The 18,222-nt window shown below is 41.5% G+C and overlaps 1 protein-coding gene across 2 annotated transcripts in view; it reads right to left on the reverse strand.

Moving 5' to 3' along the window:
* The window catches only part of ZNF830 (zinc finger protein 830), a 173,040-nt gene that overhangs the window by 109,689 nt on the left and 45,129 nt on the right, over positions 1-18,222 (reverse strand). For both annotated transcript variants that reach the window (XM_086965418.1, XM_086965419.1), the window contains exons 4-5: positions 16,379-16,412; positions 13,579-13,817 (exon numbers count right to left, since the gene is read on the reverse strand). In XM_086965418.1, the coding sequence (XP_086821544.1) occupies positions 13,579-13,817; positions 16,379-16,412 (273 nt within the window). The remainder of the gene's footprint in view (positions 1-13,578; positions 13,818-16,378; positions 16,413-18,222) is intronic.

An 18,222-nucleotide genomic window follows, 5' to 3' on the forward strand; every position in this document is an offset into this window, starting at 1 on the left:
CCTCCTGGGAAGCCTGGCTCCCGCCTCAACCTTGTAATTAGATCCCCTAATTGCCCTGTCTTAAGCTGGCAAATGAGGGCTCCCAATGCCCCTCCCTTCTCACTACCCCCACTTACGCGCTTTGCCAGGTGGTAGCCTGAGGACATTAACCTATCTGCCGAGGATCACTGTATGTTGAGCCGCTCTCAAGATGGCCACTCGGTGCATAGGGCCACATCGCTTCCTCCTTTGGTCTCCGCTATTGCCTACTGTAGTCCAGCGGGCTCAATTGACTACTCGCAAAACTTACACTGAACATGCAGCATGCTGAGAAACCATCCTCCCTCACAAGCCTTTCTCGCCCCTCTGCGGTATTAAATACTGACCATTACACACCCCCAAAACCCCAATATCCATATTAGGGCCATATTGGTTGCCGGCCAAGCTCTCCACAAAAGCCCCCAGGCAGCAGGTGCGCAAGGAGTGTGGGGAGAAGGAAGAAGACGACAGGCACATGTTTGTAAACTGCCCGGCTCTAAGTTCTTATTGAAGAAAGTGAGCAAGGCCCTAACTGATTTTTTTGGTCATGATTCACAAGATGTTAGTCAGTGAAATCTATTACTTTACTGTCCCCTGTATACAATTTGGCTATGTTACCGCCCATTGGACTCTTCTGGCCATAATTATATAGTTTTATAAATCTGGACCGCCAAATGCATACTTTGACATCCAGTATAAAAATGTATTCATCAGTTGCTGCGCAGACTCTGAATGGTTATGATTCAGTTCTGGGGTATTTACTAAGACAATTACAAAGGGGCAGGCAGTTGGAGTTATACTTCTGTCGATTTAATTCCTCCCAGTTCTCCCCTGACCGGAGCTGCCTCACTCTAGACAAAACGTCTGTTCTGTGAGAGGGGGGCCTCCGGCCCGTGCATAATAAATTCAGGTTGCGAAGCTTGACTCGTAAGAAGGGATTGTAGGATCTTTAGGACAGAAAGTGGGCAAATGGTGTGGCAATGATCTTACAAAATTCGCTGACACAGGCTGTAAGATATGGCTCCTGAACTCACCCCTCCCACATCAAACCACCCTGCCTCTGAAAATGGGCCACTATGGTTTCACGCCTAGCCGCTGGTTGAAAAGTAGCCATTAAATTAGCACTACCAATTTTGTGTGACCTCTGGTGCCTTGGGTACTCTCTCATACAAACTGGCCCCTTGCATACCAAGTAAGGCTAAACTAGCTTAATTACATTTTAATCTATCTAACAATGGTTGCAGAAGTCGGGAGATAGTTTGTTCTAGCTCAGCATGGTGTGTCTTAGTCTCATTTGGGGGATCTGAGGTGGTTGTCTCCTAACATAAGTGTTCACTTTTGGGGTTTTACACAACCTCCCACCCCCTCTTTTCTTTTTTTACAGGTGGTTCCGTAGGAGACTACCTATCTCCAATGATACTTAAGATAATACACCCTCAATAATGGGGGGGTGGGGGGGGGGGGGGGGGGGGGACTTACTTCCGGTAAGAGTGATATAGCATTGTCCATACTGTCCATAGGTTGTGCTGGGGGTCTCATCTCTCCTGCAGACATCCTTCTTTTAGTCGGCTCAGTCTCCTTTGAAAAAAACATCCACAGCTCTCGTGAGAAAAGAGTCCAGGGTGTTGATGGTGTCAGCGCCTTGGTCACTAGGTTTAGCCTTCCTTTTGCCCATAATGCTCTAGCTCTGTATTTCTTTCTGAGGCACAAGTACCATTGGGCAGAAGGGAGAAGAGGAACCACCGTGGACCCTCACATGAATAGACATTGCCAACAGTACGAATGTCATGTAAACATGAGCAGGAGTCCAAGTGCATAGAAGGCAGGGTTACAATGAACTGCATTATTTTCTCCATCCTGAGGATGCCGGCAGGAGGACTCCGAACTCAAGACGTGTGTTTATTTTTATCCTGAGGAGTCCTGACTCTGGACCGGTGGGTTGTTCTCCAGACCCGGCCGAATGGGGCTTATGGGATGGTCAGTTCCAGCTCCGATCCTGTTCTTTCCTATCTCCTCTGATTGTCCTACTAACCTCTGCTGCCAGACTTCTGGAGGCTCCTTATTCTTGTGACCAGCGGCCGGGCTTGGCTCCGCCATATCCTGCGTGAAATCGACCGGCCGGGCTTGGCTCCGCCGGTCGAACTACATTTCCCAGCAGCCTCCAGGGGAATTTGACGCCAGTATCCAGCGCGCCAGGAGGCGCATAAAGCAACGGTAGGGGCCGAGTTCCCCATTGTCCTACTAACCTCTGCTGCCAGACCTCTGGAGGCTCCTTATTCTTGTGACCAGCGGCTGGGCATGGCGCCGCCATATCCTGCGTGAAATCGACCGGCCGGGCTTGGCTCCGCCGGTCGAACTACATTTCCCAGCAGCCTCCAGGGGAAATTGACGCCAGTATCCAGAGCGCCAGGAGGCGCATAAAGCAACGGCAGGTCCCTCGTCCCGCGAGGACACGCGCGGGACGCGCCGGACTAAGCCCGGACAAAGGGCGGGTCCTCTGTGGCCCTCAGTGGCTTAAGTAGGCTGGGCTGGGCCCACATATTTACATTTTAACATTTTATTGTTGCCTTGTGTTTATTTTCTTGTGTAGTTTGTCATATCTTTACTATCCATTCTTGCTTTCATCGACTTTGACTTGTTGACTAAATACAGGAATTCTGTGTACATTCTACAATTGTCTTAATTTATATATTTTAAGCTGCTATTCACTGCTACTAAAGATGACTGCTAAAAAGCTTCGCTCTGGGAGACTTTTGGGGGGAAGGTCTTGTGTTAAGACGAGATCCAACCCCTGCGAAACAAGGATTCAAAAAATCTCCAACTAAAGGGTCATTGCCAGTTATTCCAGCTATGGGAAAAGACAACGGATAAGAACTTGATGAAGGAGGCTGACCCTGAAAAAATTGAAATAAATAAGGACATAGGGGTAACTCCCTCACTCGGCGTAGAATCTGCGCCTGTAAAGAAGGGGCATGTTTTGGTGGAAAAATCGATTCTTGCCTTACAGACTAGTGTGGGGCATAATCTAAACCCCATGGAAGGCTCCAGTAGTGTTAATTTGCTCACTTCTAGAATAGAGAATGTGCATCAAAATAATATTCCTCCAAAGCTTGAAATGTGTTTGACTAATGACTTATTAGGAAGTTCCCAGGCGAAGGAGATATGTGATGATGATTCTCAAGGGTTAGATATTGATTTGGAATTGTGTAGTCGTTACTTAGCAGATGGTTCATTAAAAAGTATTTGAAGCCACTAAGACCCCGAAGGGTGCAACTCCCTCTGGTTTGCAGCTCTATAGTAGCACCCCTTCCCTTAAACCTCAAGATTAATCTATGCAGTCCAATCTTTCAAAAAGCCCTGAGTTCAATATATCAGGTATCGACCCTATTAGACCACCAGGCTTGGAGCGACATGATAAGCCCATTTCGGACTCATTGATAGCTTTGGAGCATTTGTTGTCTTCAATATTACTGTTATTGAGTAAATTTGTAGGGAGTTCTGATTGTGTTCTAGAATCGGTTACTCAGATATTAAAGGTTTTATTACTTAGACTTCCAGAGAAGACCCTGGATCTAAATCCTGGAGTGGGACCACAGGATCCGGTATCCCCGGTTACATCTCCCTCCGGAAATAATCCAGTGCTCATACCCAATAACTGTGATCAAATTATGCCGGGGGTTTCAGCTAGAAATGAGCTCTCTTCAGTCCCTAAATCATCTGCTTACAATTGTATAAGGGATTCTGATCTTGAAATTGTAGAAGAAGAGGGGGTTACGGCAGACTGTAATCTTGATAAAGCGCTCTTCCCAATTTTCATGACGGTAGCCAAGGGGACTGATGAAGGAGAAAAAGTGATACTAGGCAAACACAAAAGGTGTAAAGGGAAAAAGAGAAAACCAATCCGCAGACATAAGAAAAAAAGGCTGAGACAAATAATATTTGAGGACTCCCAAGTCCAGCCAAATGATCTGCCTAATACGGAAGAGTCAGTTAATGGGGTCCCGAAACAGGAATCTAACACATGCATCCCCGATATTCAAATACCAGATTGCAATAAAATCCTCCCTAATTGTTCTATTTTGTCTAAAGGAGGACCCCCCGTGATGTGGGGAAACCTACGATTCTCTTTCCAAAAATAGAAGTGACAAAGTTAGGCCCCTCTGCCTCAGTGGTCCTTAATCCCACTGCGCCTATTTTCCATTCCCGGGTTGAAGGTACAGCTTGTCCGCAAGAACCTCTTAGAAAAATCTTTGAAGATTCTGTAGATACACTGATCCTAGACTTTTTACCGTTGTTTGACAACGATCTGGCATTAAATAGAACATTGTTACTTAAATGTTTTAGTGATATAGAGAGCCTAAAATTAATTCAATCAAATGACATTGATTTGGTTTCTATGTTAAGAATTGATAATATATCATACATTAGGGTAACGTTCTATTCCAAATTAATAGTGAATCTCATTTTGAATCAAGCTGAAAATTTTCAAAGTCGAGGAATTGATGTGTTACCTGTTTTGGCGAATTGTGGAGATAGATTTTGTGAAAATCGACCTAGTCAATCAGGCCACCCTTTCTCTTTTGAGGATTTAAAGATTTGTGTATCAAAAACTAAACGGCTAGTGTCCCATGTAATTCCTGCCCCGCAAAAAATTTACAACATCCCAAGAGAAGATAACCAACAATCGCATTGGCTTCCTGGGGCCTTATTAAGTAAATCAAAAGATAACCCAAAGCTATTTTCCCATCTTTAGCAGCTGCTTAACAATTCTTTCTTGGAATGCTGCGGGGAGTAACAATAGTCCTGAAAAATTACAGTATCTTTTCTCACTGAACCCTGATGTGATTTGTATTCAAGAGACCTGGCGTATAGACAGAATGGACGTGGGGAAGGACTATTCTGTTCTTGAGGTTGCAGCCTCTCCTTCAAAGAGAGGGCATGCAAAAGGTGGAATTGCGTGCCTCCATTCTAATAGAATAAAGCGGAACTATTCCCATTATGTGGATCAGAGCAACCTTTTTCAGGCGGTTACATTTAATAGCTTTGGCAATGGGGAAAATAAAAACCCACTGGTTATAATAAACGCTTATATCCCCCCTGATGATTGTTATAGTAGTGTACTAAAGCAGGTTTTTATTTTTATTAAAAAGATTAAGGAGGCAATACTTACTCCCCTGGTTCTGTTAGTGGGGGATTTCAATTGCAGAGTTTCTAATTTTAGCTTAGAGCTTTTTAGAAATAAGCCTAAAGAGGAAGCTTTTTTGATTCCTCAAGCCCTCTTCCCTGACAAAATCAAAACCAATAAAAGAGGGAAAATCCTGCTGGAAGAATTGTCTCTTACGGAGGGTCTAATAGTGAATGGTAGGCTCCCTTCTGATGTTCCAGCAAATTATACCCACAAATCCAGCACAAGTGAGTCCATTTTGGATTATGTAATTATAGACCATTGCTCCTTCTCTTTATTGAGAGATTTGGTAGTCTCAGAGAACATATTTAGTGATCATATGTTGTTAACTTTAACCCTTTCAATACACCCTCCTGAATCTGACCCTTGGTCACTTAATGCTGATGCGGTCAATATGCATAAAAAGTCTGGTAGATGTTTCTGGGACTTTAAAGCCATAGAGGGCCTGGGGCGTATCTTGAATAAAACTATCTTAGAGTTAAACAACTGGAAAGGGTTTGAATTAATCCATTTTGAGGATCTTATGGAGAAGATCATTTTGGATGTTAAAAAATCAAATGTGACACCAAAAAAGATTCTTCTCCCAAGATCGATTATTCTCCTCAATAAGGAAATAAATAAGCTAGTGAGGGAGCAATACTTGTGCAGATCAATTGAAAGACTCCATAAAATTGATCGCTTAAAAAGGAGAAGCAGGATTAAGAAAAAGATAAAAAAAGAAAAAGAAGAATCCCTATGGATAAGTCTACGGGAGGCAGTGGTTCATGGCAAAGTTAGACAGTTTTGGACTCTTATTGGGGAGGGATGCGGTGCAAGAGTTGGTCCCCTACCAATTCCCATCCCTGAATCATGGGTCAATTATATCTCCACCTTATATGCTTTGAATGGGCAGTCGGTTGAGCTTAGGGACCTTAGTATTGAGCTTGATTCCGCAATAGAGCCCCCTTCAGAAAAAACTATTGAACAGGCGATTAAGGACATGCGTACTTCAGGAGCCATGGGACCTGATGAACTCCCGATATCCGTCCTGAAACAGGAGCCAGCTTTATGGAGCAAAATACTGTTTCCTGTCTTCAGTTTTTGCTTCATGAAGAAAATGGTCCCTTCTTCTTGGAAAGGGAGCATACTAGTGCCACTATTTAAGAAGGGCGATAGGGATATTCCGAAGAATTATCGTCAAATAGCCCTCCTTGACGCAACTGGAAAAGTTTTTACCAAATGTTTGCTATCCTTAATTAATGATTGGGTTGATGAAAACCACATATTACCCCTAGAACAGACTGGATTCCGCAAAGGGCACGGCACCTTAGATAATCTTACCGCACTACAGATCATTTCGGATAAATATGTAAAGGTCCGTGGGGGTTATGTGTATGCGGCATTTATAGACTTCTCCACAGCATTCGATAAGGTGGATCGCCCTTTGCTGTGGAGAAAGCTATCCGCAATGGGCATGCCTCCTCACTTGCTAGACCTGGTGCAGGTTTTACATACCGATACATGGTGCCGTGTCCTGCAAGGTGGAGTAAGGGGGTTATCACGAGTTATTCCATCAATTAATGGATTGAAACAGGGTTGTCTCCTTGCTCCATTGCTCTTTTCCCTGTATATTGCGGATCTCCCTGCATCTATCTCCTCAAGTGACGGTATAGCCCCGGTTGTAGGGGGAACTCCTATTTCCTGTTTGTTATATGCAGATGACATTATAATATTAGATTTAACACCTAAAGGGTTGGCCAATCGTCTTCGTGCACTTGATCTTTTTTCCGAAGCCCATTTCTTGAAGATTAATGCATCAAAAAGCAAAATTATGTGTATTGCAGGGAGAAAAAAGTATAAGAATTTTGTTTGGTCAGCTGGTGGCCACAAATTGGAGGTGGTAAAGACATACGTCTATCTAGGAAAAATCATCTCCAATAATTTGAGTGACAAACCCCACACACACTGATAACAACTCCCGCAAAGCTCTGTCCCAGGGAAAAGGCTTGACTACTTTATATTCAGCCACGGGGAGGAGACATTTCGATTACCTACTGGAAGTCTTTAGGGCAAAAATCCCATCTTCCCTTTTGTACGGAATGGAATTGGTAGATTTAAGGCAATGGAATTTTTTACATTCTATAGAAGAGAAGTTGTTAAGATCTATATCTTCTCTTAACACTGCTTGCTCAGTAGCCGCCTGCAGACTTGAATATGGTCTTCACAGTAGCTGGGTGCAGGGCCTAGCAGCGGTAGTACGGTGGGTGGCTAGCTTGGCTAGAGGAGAAAAGGGTTCATTAAGAGACCTTATGAAGATTGAACTTTTAGGCAGCTTAAATGAGCACTCGCAAATTGTTAAGAATTTCAGAAAGGCGGTGGCCCTTCTTCAATTGGAAGAGAGCACTCTTTTTATCATTTCTGCTGCACAATTAAAGTCACTTCTGAAAGAGGCAACCTGGGATCTTAGTTTTAAAACGGACAAGGAGGCTATTTACGCTAAGAAGGGAGCTAACCATCTTACTGACTCGTATATGAGGAAAGCTATTCAACCCTATGTCACCTGGAATTTACCACATGGCATTCGGCGTTTCTGGTTTCTCCTAAGACAGGATTTGTTGCCATTAAACAATTTATTGGCAAAATGGTATGGTACTCCTGCAATTTGTAATTTTTGCAACTTGTCCACCCAGGATTGCTTGCACGTTCTCTTCATATGCCCCATATTGCGCCCGTTTCGGCGTAAGTGGTTAAGATATATATGTCTGCAATTGGGTATTTTAAATGCTAACTCTTTTTTACTTGCACTGTATAACCCCCCAAATGAAATCTTCTGTTTTAATATTTTTAACTTTTTAAAATGTTTTTTAGCTATTTATTGAGGACTTTTGTAGCTGGTGAAACTTGACTTCTCTGTATTTTTGTAAACATTGTAGATGTCTATTTTGCATTAAATGGATTTTGTATTGTGTATGGTTTTTATGTGGATCTCCTCGGAGTTCCAAAACATAATAAAGGAATTGAATTGATTGCCTTTCCTTCTCGATCGAGCACTAGCCTGATAACATTGGATCCCATTTTGATTATGGAAAGACCCTTCTTTTGAAATTCTCTCCAACCATCTGATAGCATGCCTGCAGTTGTTCATACAAAGTGCAGCTGTAGCTGTGAAAATTAATATGGAATCTTCTCAATTCTGCCATGCAGTCACCTTTGCTGAGGGCATTGCAATGGCTTCCAATTTATGAAGACACTATATTTAAAATATTATATATGCTACATAGATCCCTATAAGGCAATGCCCGTTATTCTTTAAAATAGCATGTCTGCCACATTCCTGGAAAGACACTACATTCAATAAAAAAACTTACTTGAGTTGTCTCACTTCAAGAATCACAAGCTCAGGGAGCAATTATTCTCAGTTTTGCTTTACATTTGGAACCCTCTCCCTTTCATTGATAAATATTGTTTCCTTGCAGCCTTTTGGGAAACAGCTAAAGACTTGCCTCTTCTCCAATTGCTCCTTTTAGGGTAGCTTCGATGAATGAGTGTGATACTGCCTTCTTAGAACTCTGATGGGTGCACACAAAAAATAACATAACCTTTGTTTATCAAAAAAGAACTAACATCTTCCTATAACAACTTCGTATTGCTCCAGGAACAAGATGTTTAGGATATACATGCTGAAAATGCAAAAAACATTAAAAATGAATATGCTGTCACATAAGACAGTTGATTGGTGGGGGAAGATAAACCAACACTTAAGCAGGAAATGTAATCTACTGCATTACTATTCATAAATAGCAGGAACTTGAGAGTTTTCTTGAACATGTTTAAACTCCCGAAGTCATCCCAAAGTCACACCACTTAGTGACTCAGACATGGGCGTCCACAGAAATGTTTCCAGGGGGGGGCAAAATGTTAACTTCATCACTCGCCTTCCAGGGGGGGCAACATTTTAACTTCCTCACTCGCCTTCAATGCACGTTTAATGCAGACGGCCCAGTGTCATTCTTTATGTGATGATCAGCAGCAGAGAGAATGACAATGGGCCTGTCCACAGTCTGCTCGAGGTCGGGGAGGGGCTGCTGCAGCCTGTAGAGTTCAAAGCGAACTGCGAGAGGCCCCAAGTGAGAGAACATTTAAACTCCTGGGGCTTCTCGCAGGGGAACAGCCTGCTGTAATCTTGAACATTACAGACCAAAAGGAATGGGAACGGCGATCCAGGGGGGGGCAAGCGCACCCCCTTGCCTTCCCCTGCGGACGCCCATGGACTCAGACAGCAGATTTAGCTCTCTTGATTAAAGGGTAATGCAGGATGTAAAAGTTTAGCTGATCAAAGATGAAATATATATGGATGGGATACAGTCAGAAAAAGTTTTTGAAGGTAAAGGAGCAGTTTTTCAGATGGCCTAGTGGCAGATGCAGAGAGCTTTCAAAGTGATTCAGTCTACAGATTATTAATGGTCTCATTGGTACATCAGTCTGACTGGGGTCAGTGTTAATAAATCGATTTGACTCCTGACTAGTTGAGGTATTGTCGAATTAATATAACCCTCTACGTGGAGCATTGGTACGGGGACCATCACTATTCTGAATTGGTCTGACTTTATGTATGTTTCAGTCTCCACCAGCGGTGGCGTTGTTAGTACGGATTGCGTGGTTATGTTAATTTTAGAAGCAGGGTTCTTCTCTTTAATTTGCCCGTATACTATGTCAAACGTGCCCGTCTTTTTTTTACTCTTTTTTCAAAACCGGCGGCAGGGTTCTTATCTTTATTTGTATTTACCCATATGTTATATCAGCGGGCCAGTCTGTCTTTTTACTTGTTAGAAACTGACGGAGCCCTCTTTTGCTATACTGGAGTTACTGGCGTTTACATCGTTTCTAGAGTACGACTAACGGTTTTAGCGGGGGTAGTCTACCATCTATACCGACACGATTCTTACCTTTTAGAAAGTAATCGGCCTCCCTGCTCCCCTCGCAGCTTCCTCTTGTGGCTTCACTCGTCTACGATCCGTGGGAAGTGTAGGATTAGCATTTGGCTGATTTGTTATTTAAGCCAAATATCGCGGGAAGATTGCTAATTAGGCTGGCGCCGGAGGATGACGCATCTCGCACTTTGATTATATGCGCGGCTTGTGTTTATGGACTACAGTTGTAGTTCTAGCCTACTTTGTTTCTTGATTCTCGCGTAATTTCGGTGGCACATTCAGACATTTCATAAAAAACTACAAGAGTAGTTATAATATCAGTTTGTGGCGTCTGCCTATTTATTTCTATTATCTCGAAGTCTATGGAATTGCAATCAGGTTTGGTCGTACGAGCGTTACAATTGATTACAGAGCCCAGATTATTGCACATTATTTCGAGCTATATGTAACTTGCTGATGTTGTTAGTTACATACCATATTATTCATTATAGAATCTTACAATATTACTAATTATATGCCTCCTCAAGTAAGGATAGAAATCCTGAATAGTTTACACTTCAGTTTGGTTATTATAAGATAACAGTGGCATAAAACGTATGTATGTTTTTGATTTACACGCTTCAAGGCTTCGAAAAAGAGCTGTTCTGTTGGGGGTAATAGAACCCCTATATATATTTAGAGATAGGTGCTATTTGATCTCTTACGTTATTTATCTATGATTGCAGCCGCTGTGTGGTTTATGTATATTACAGTAACTCACTTGTGGGGGACCAAAAATCTCATGTTAGCCTGGTTATAGAATTCTTTCCCAGTCCTCTCTTGAATTGAGTCCAAGAGACTCTAAAGCTGTGAGGGGAGCAGGGAGGCCGATTACTTTCTAAAAGGTAAGAATCGTGTCGGTATAGATGGTAGACTACTCCCGCTAAAACCGTTAGTCGTGCTCTAGAAACGATGTAAACTCCAGTAACTTCAGTATAGCAAAAGAGGGCTCTGTCGGTTTCTAACAAGTAAAAGACAGACTGGCCCGCTGATATAACATATGGGTAAATACAAATAAAGATAAGAACCCTGCCGCCGGTTTTGACACGTTGACATAGTATACAGGCAAATTAAAGAGAAGAACCCTGCTTCTAAAATTAACATAACCACGCAATCCGTACTAACAACGACACCGCTGGTGGAGACTGAAACATAAATAAAGTCAGACCAATTCAGAATAGTGATGGTCCCCGTACCAATGCTCCACGTAGAGGGTTATATTAATTCGACAATACCTCAACTAGTCAGGAGTCAAATCGATTTATTAACACTGACCCCAGTCAGACTGATGTGCCAATGAGACCATTAATAAGAAGGCTATAGAAATATAATAACATCACGACTGGGCTATATAATGAAAGGCTCATAAAGTATATTTTCGTTTTAGGCTCTAGAAATAGAGAAATGCAGGCACTACATACAAATAAAACAACGCTTGTAATATCATCTCACACAGGTCAAATTGATAAAAGACAGTGTGTAAAAGAAACCTCAACGCTGATAACAGAGTTAAAGGAATCCAGTGACGCTGCATTGAGGGCCATATAACCCCCGATTTGTGGGTGAGTATATTATTTTTAAATAAACAAATAAAAAACCTCAGCAGACCCTATGGTAAATGGACCTTTATGAATAGTCTTACTATTAGTACTAAAATTTGTGTAAATTAACATAATCTGCAGGTCTACTATAGTTAAACATCACCGATAGTAATACCTTTTTCTGTTGCACACAAAAGTATACCTGCAACCTTAAACTACTATCCTGACCAAGAAAGTTTACTTCGCGCAATACTATCCTCTGTTTTGATATATAACCACTTGCTCGCGAGACTGGTGCAAACAAAACCTCGCGATTTTTAAAAAATGACACCTCATTTTTTTCAGTGATTTGTTGCAATAATACGGTGGCCCCCCTCCAGCCATACCCTCTCCACAACTGAGTTCTTGATTGATAAAGGTAATAAATACAGGTCCACTACAAACTAGGGGCCTTCTTTGACAAAATTAAATCCCACGCTTAAAATTTATAGCTAAGTGATCCTATATTCTTCCCATAAAGGAACAGCCCACGGGATAGAAACGGACCAGACCGCCTACCAATTGATTGATATCGATCCCACACTTCCTCCTAATTGATTACGGGAGGAACTGTAAGAATTAACTCACAGGTATGCATCACGATTGTCTCTTAGAAGCTACCTGAGATGGTGACTTAATGTCACCTCAGTTAAGAACCACGTGTATAGCCCATTATAACTCATAAGCTAGGATGATGTACCTACTAGAATGTCCCTTTTGATCGATATTTACAAACAATGTGATAAATGTAATAAACAGATGCCCCGACAGAACCATATGTTTTTTAAAAAAAGATGCTCAACTTTCATGAACCACTATATGTATCTAATTGTAATGTTCTTTTATATAGAATTGTTTGTCCTGATGAAGGTGGTATCGTTACACACCGAAACGCTGCGTCGACAACCTCAACAACTGTGATTTTTGTATACTTTTTTAAACAATTGTGGATTTTTTATTGATATTTTTTATTAAAATTGTACTTAAAATTTGGCACTATAATTATGTTATTATACATTGTTTTTATTGATTTGTAATAAATTGTACCTTTTTTAAATACAACAAACACACTGTTCGGGATTCCTGATTTGTTTAATATATGTTTTTATTGGTTAATACTGTACATCTTTGGATTCAGTTGGTTTTTTGAGTTATAAGGGAAATACACTATAGGGTTTCTTAATATTTGAGCTCCTTGGGACCTCCCTAGTCCTTCAGTCTTATGCTCCTTGTCCCGAATTGCACTTCTAAGGAGACCTCCCTCTTTTTTTACTTTTAGATATTATCTTTAGACATATTGAGCTACAAATGGGCACCCACACCCCATGCATGCGTCACTGAAGATTGAGGTGAATTAAATCACATTCAAAAGTGGAATAATAGGTCTCGGATGGGGGAAGTTATTTTGAGAATTCAGAAAATAATCGCACATTCAGCATAATGCATAGCAAATGAAACTAAAACCAAAGGACACAGAAAGTTTGGAATCATTTGTATAAATATATAGTCCCTCTGTAGTGTAATGCCAGCACATGGTAGTATAAAGTCCCTGCATGATTTTATGCAGTATTTGTAACAGCATAGATGCAAAGGGTATACAAGAGAAAAAAACAATGTCAGAGCATGTTTAACATAGGCCATATTTTACTGTAAACAGGACCGCAAGCAGCACACAGTAAATAATTTCACCATACACTTTTTTATTAGCACTACCTGGAAACCGCCTGAAAATATTAATAATGGACACAATTGCATATTTGATCAAAATTCATACAAAATAAAATAAGTAAAATAATGTTGTTAACCTTTGATATTATGATCTTAGAGTTAACCAAGCCTATTGTACCTGCAGGCAGAGAAGCATCTATTGTCATCTGTGATGGGGCTGGCAGATCAGTAGATAGTGCAACCGAAGGTGACACAGCCTGCTTACTGGAGTCATCTGTATTGTCCTTCTGCTCCTCCTCCTGCTTCTCCTCCTCAGAATCATCATCATCATAATCTGCTAACAACAAACTTGGACCCTTCAAAGATGGTAATATTTGGGGAACGTTTCTTGACTTTTCAAAAAAATCTGCTGGTAATCTGGAATGGACAACCAAGAGTAAATCAATGGTTCCTATTTCTTGCAATCTGTGGAGTAGTTTGATTCAAACGAATAAATCAGATAATAACAAGTACTGTGCTTCAAGATGGAAATACTCTAATAGCATGCCCCATATAAACGAGTTGTTTAGTTAGGGTTGTAATGTATCCAGAGCCATTGCAGAAACATAGATGCACCAAGAATATGGAATACTCTCCCTACCCACATAAGAAATGCCTGTTTTGCCTCTTGCTTCATAATCTCATTTGAATCATCTCCATACAACTTGCTGAATGCCCTTCTAAAGAAGATCCTCTTATGGCTGGATGCATATAACCAACTACTTCACTCACATATATTCTATTTTACTACTTAAGTTGTAATTTGTTTCTTTCTCTAAATTACAAATACTTGCATAATATCGGACATCTTGCTCCATTTCTGACATCACCCTTCCTGTTACTTTTGCATGCCTGACTCCTATCCTCTGGTGTTACAGGTTACACTTGGTAGTATAATCACTGCTTTTACTACATAGTGCTCTTAAATAAATAAATATATACACATATCTACATACCCAGGCAGACCGTCCAGGATATCGCGATTTGCCGCGAAATAGCACTTTTGAAAAAATGGCGGGATTTTTACAAAAGTGCCCGTGAAATCTAGACATCCAGACCCCCTTCAAGGGTGAGGGGCCGCTCTGCGGAGGGGTCGGGTGGGGGCCCGGGGGGGGGGGGGGTGGAAAGAGCCAACTGGTCAATCTCAGACCTATGGAGGCAGTGGCAGCCTCCGCTCCCTCCGTGGGAAGCCTGGGGAGGGGCCGCTCTGTGGGACCCTCCAGGGGTCCCACAGAGCGGGACGGGCCCTTGTCTGGAGAAATGCACTGCCCGGGCCCCTGAGGGCCCAAGGGGGGACTTCAGTGTCCGTAGACAGCAGCAGCTTCAGATAGTTCAAGGACAAGAGGAAAACATCAGTGCCCAGGGGGCACAGGCGTCAACGCACTACAGACCAACATACTGGGAAAAAAACACACAGACCACCAACACACCAGGGACCAACACACACAGACCACAAACACACCAGGGACCAATATACACAGACCACAAACACACTGGAGCCCAGCACACACAGACCACAAACACACTGGGAACAACATACACAGACCATAAAACACACCAGGGACCAACACACACAGACCACAAACACACCAGAGACTAACACCCACAGACACACCAGGGACCAAATAAAATGCAGCTCAATTTCCATATTTGTGCCGCTACATTTCCATTTTTGTGCCGCTAAATTTGCTAATCCATGCCGCTATATCCTGGGGGGTCTGCCCAGGGTCAGGCACCACAGGGTAGTTATAGCTAGGACCACGTCCTCCCCCACCCCCTAAAACAAAGTCTTGTACTCCACAGCTCCTTCCTGGAAAGTTTCAGGGCCATCTTTCAAGCAGAGCTGAGAAAAAAGGGGTTGGGGGGCCAAAACTGGTTCTTCCCATGCAATTTTCCTTATGAAAATTAGACATTAGACAAAGCGACAGCAAAACGGCTGAACGTAATTACACCAAATTTCGTGATCCAAAAAGTGTAATTTTTGTGATTCTGTCTAAATTTGCTCATTTTTGGGGGAGAATTAAGGTTCAAAATATTTATAAATCTCATATTGTGGTGGATCAGTGGAGCCAACAGATCTAGAGATAACATTTGATTGGCTTCACCACATAAACAAACTAAAAAAAAAAAGAAAAAAATAGGAAGGCCACGGTAGAGCGAGCCTACCCTCGTAGGCCTGTTACTTGGGGCCCAGAGGGATGCCCCTCCCAAAAATACCACATTTTTCACAGTCCTGTTCGTATAAAAAAAATCTCCAGCGCTTTTTAAAAATAAGCCCGCCAGGGTGTACCAGAGCCGGTGGGTCAGCGCACTCACAATGCCATGCTAATTTCCTCAAATATTAATATCACTCATGGCCTGTTCTATGAAATCACTGCAACATCTGAAATTAAATCAATCATGACAACACTGTGCATTAACAACGCGAAAGTTGAAGTTACTTTAGGGTTCAAGTTATAATTACTTGACATAACTAGATCTGGTGAATTTAAGTGGTTTTGTTTGTGCGGAACTGTATGTTTTAACTGATATATTCACCTAAATAAAATGTCCCTTTAACGTTCATTTTCAGTGAATATTTAAAGTGTTAAAAAAATATAAACCACAATAATATTACAAGTCCTACCTATAGTGTCATATTAACCTTTGTTTTTTTTCCAGTTCATATATATGTATATTCACTGAAAACACGCACATTTAGAGGTGTGTGTTAAATGAAAATGTCAGCTACACATACCAGTTTAAACTAAAATAACTACTGAAATTCACCAGTTCTAATTATCTTGAATAACACCTCAGTAGTAGTAATAGTTAGAACCACGCTTCCATAGGAAATTGATTATTTGGCTTGCAAAACATTTTGCCACCATTTTCTCGCACACTTTGGTAGGCCTATACATAGTTTTACAGCATAAAGGTCCCCAGTATGGGTTACTTACCCAGAAGCAGATGCCTGCGCTGTGTTGGTGGATGCTGCAAAGGATTAATCAAACAATGTAACCAACTTCAAATGAATGGAGTACAACATCCTACAAATGTTATCACTGTCAGTTAATACCAACCACTGACACACTGGCATAGGTTAACCCTCACTTTATAGCCACCATTATGTGTTCTGAGCAATTAATAAAACACCACTATTTGTAGAGGGAATAAACATTCGGCAAACATTGCAAATGGCACCTTGCTCACCTTTGGTAGCAAGCATGCGTGTCAAGGCTATACCCAGATTAAATATAATTAGAGAGTACAACATGCAACCATAAAGGTTTTCAACAATTGAAACAAAGAACATACAATATCCAAATCTTTTTAAGTGAAAAAGTAAATATTTAATACAAACAGTATGTACTTGAAGTGGGTTGTAAGTGCCCTCAGACATTATCTACAATCCAAAATGAAACCAGATTGGAAATGTATATGGGTTCAATAGGCCTTTGTTCAAAACAACACATTCAAAGATGAGTTATCAAAAAAGTCTCCAGAGTGTGCATGGCACAAAATAAATATGCTCACCAGACTCTCTCAGAGTGCTTGTGAAGCTAAAGACAGACTTCAAAGTTCCAAAATGCCTATCACTGAAAATGTGCGCAGAATGCTCATTTCACATTGCATTGCTGCCGTTTATTCCCTACAGAACGGTTTCCCAACACATCCGCTCTTTGTTACAAATTCCAATTTAGTTCCCTCATTGGGACTAACACATAACTCGCCTGTGTATAATTCTACTTTAGGTGAACATAATTTTGTTTAGATCCTGCATTTTTGGCAACTGCGGCTCACATCATTTCCCAATTGTTGTACACATACACTGACCATGCATCTTATTGCTCAAGTCTAATTTTGAAAATTGTGCAACAAAATGTGTGCCCCAGGAGTTTCATCAGTAACCTTGCCTGAGCAACATACAGAAAATGGATGGACACATCTTGACAGTGTATACAGAAGCATATACCCTGTTTATGTTTGCTTCATGAATGACCAGAAAATGGACAGTATAAGGAAAAGCTAAGCAAGGCCATTTTGTTCTCACCAACAGATGGCGGAAATAAGGTATCTTATGTAGTTCTATGTAAGGAAAAGCTGTGACGTTGTCCAGCCCTATACACAGGATACATGCAGCATGATATTCAACCTCCTCCTGCAGCTAACTTCCTGATTTCCAAAAGCAGACACTTGTTAGCTTCTATAAACTTTAGAATGAAGTTCCTCTCCAGAGCGAGCAACTCCCAGAATACTAACACATTCCAGACAATTGTTTCCAAACTGTCTTTTGTTGGGATGCAAGACATTCTCAGACCTCCTCAGCACTTCTTGCATCTCCAAGTATCATAATCTTTCCTTGCAGGTAACAGCTGTCCTCAAAACTGGAGGATTTATATGTCCCAGAACAAGACTTTGAAGTAGGGTCTCACAAGGAAACTTTTAGCCAGCACCTCTCTTCTACCCAAACTATTAACACGACTCTGTTCAGTCCAAAACAATTCATGTGTATCAAAATGACTACAAAAGTGCTGAAGTATCAAGGCACCATAGACCATAGTGGTCGGAGCAGACCACTCCTCCATCAGGAAGGTAAGAACAGTTCCATAAATCTGTCCTGTCCTACTGCTTGGGACCTTAAAACGAATCGCTTTGGAATTCTTGAGTCAGGCAAGCAGGCCAGGTCAAGAAGAGAGAAAATTAAGGTCTCTTCTCTATAGCAACAAGGGTTTCACGCCATACTCTACAACACAGAGTTTTTTAATGTAGGCAAGCATGGAAAGAAAAAACACCAACATGG

This window comes from Lissotriton vulgaris, chromosome 4_1 (assembly GCF_964263255.1).
Source record: "Lissotriton vulgaris chromosome 4_1, aLisVul1.2, whole genome shotgun sequence".
In the NCBI taxonomy this organism is placed as follows: domain Eukaryota; kingdom Metazoa; phylum Chordata; class Amphibia; order Caudata; family Salamandridae; genus Lissotriton; species Lissotriton vulgaris.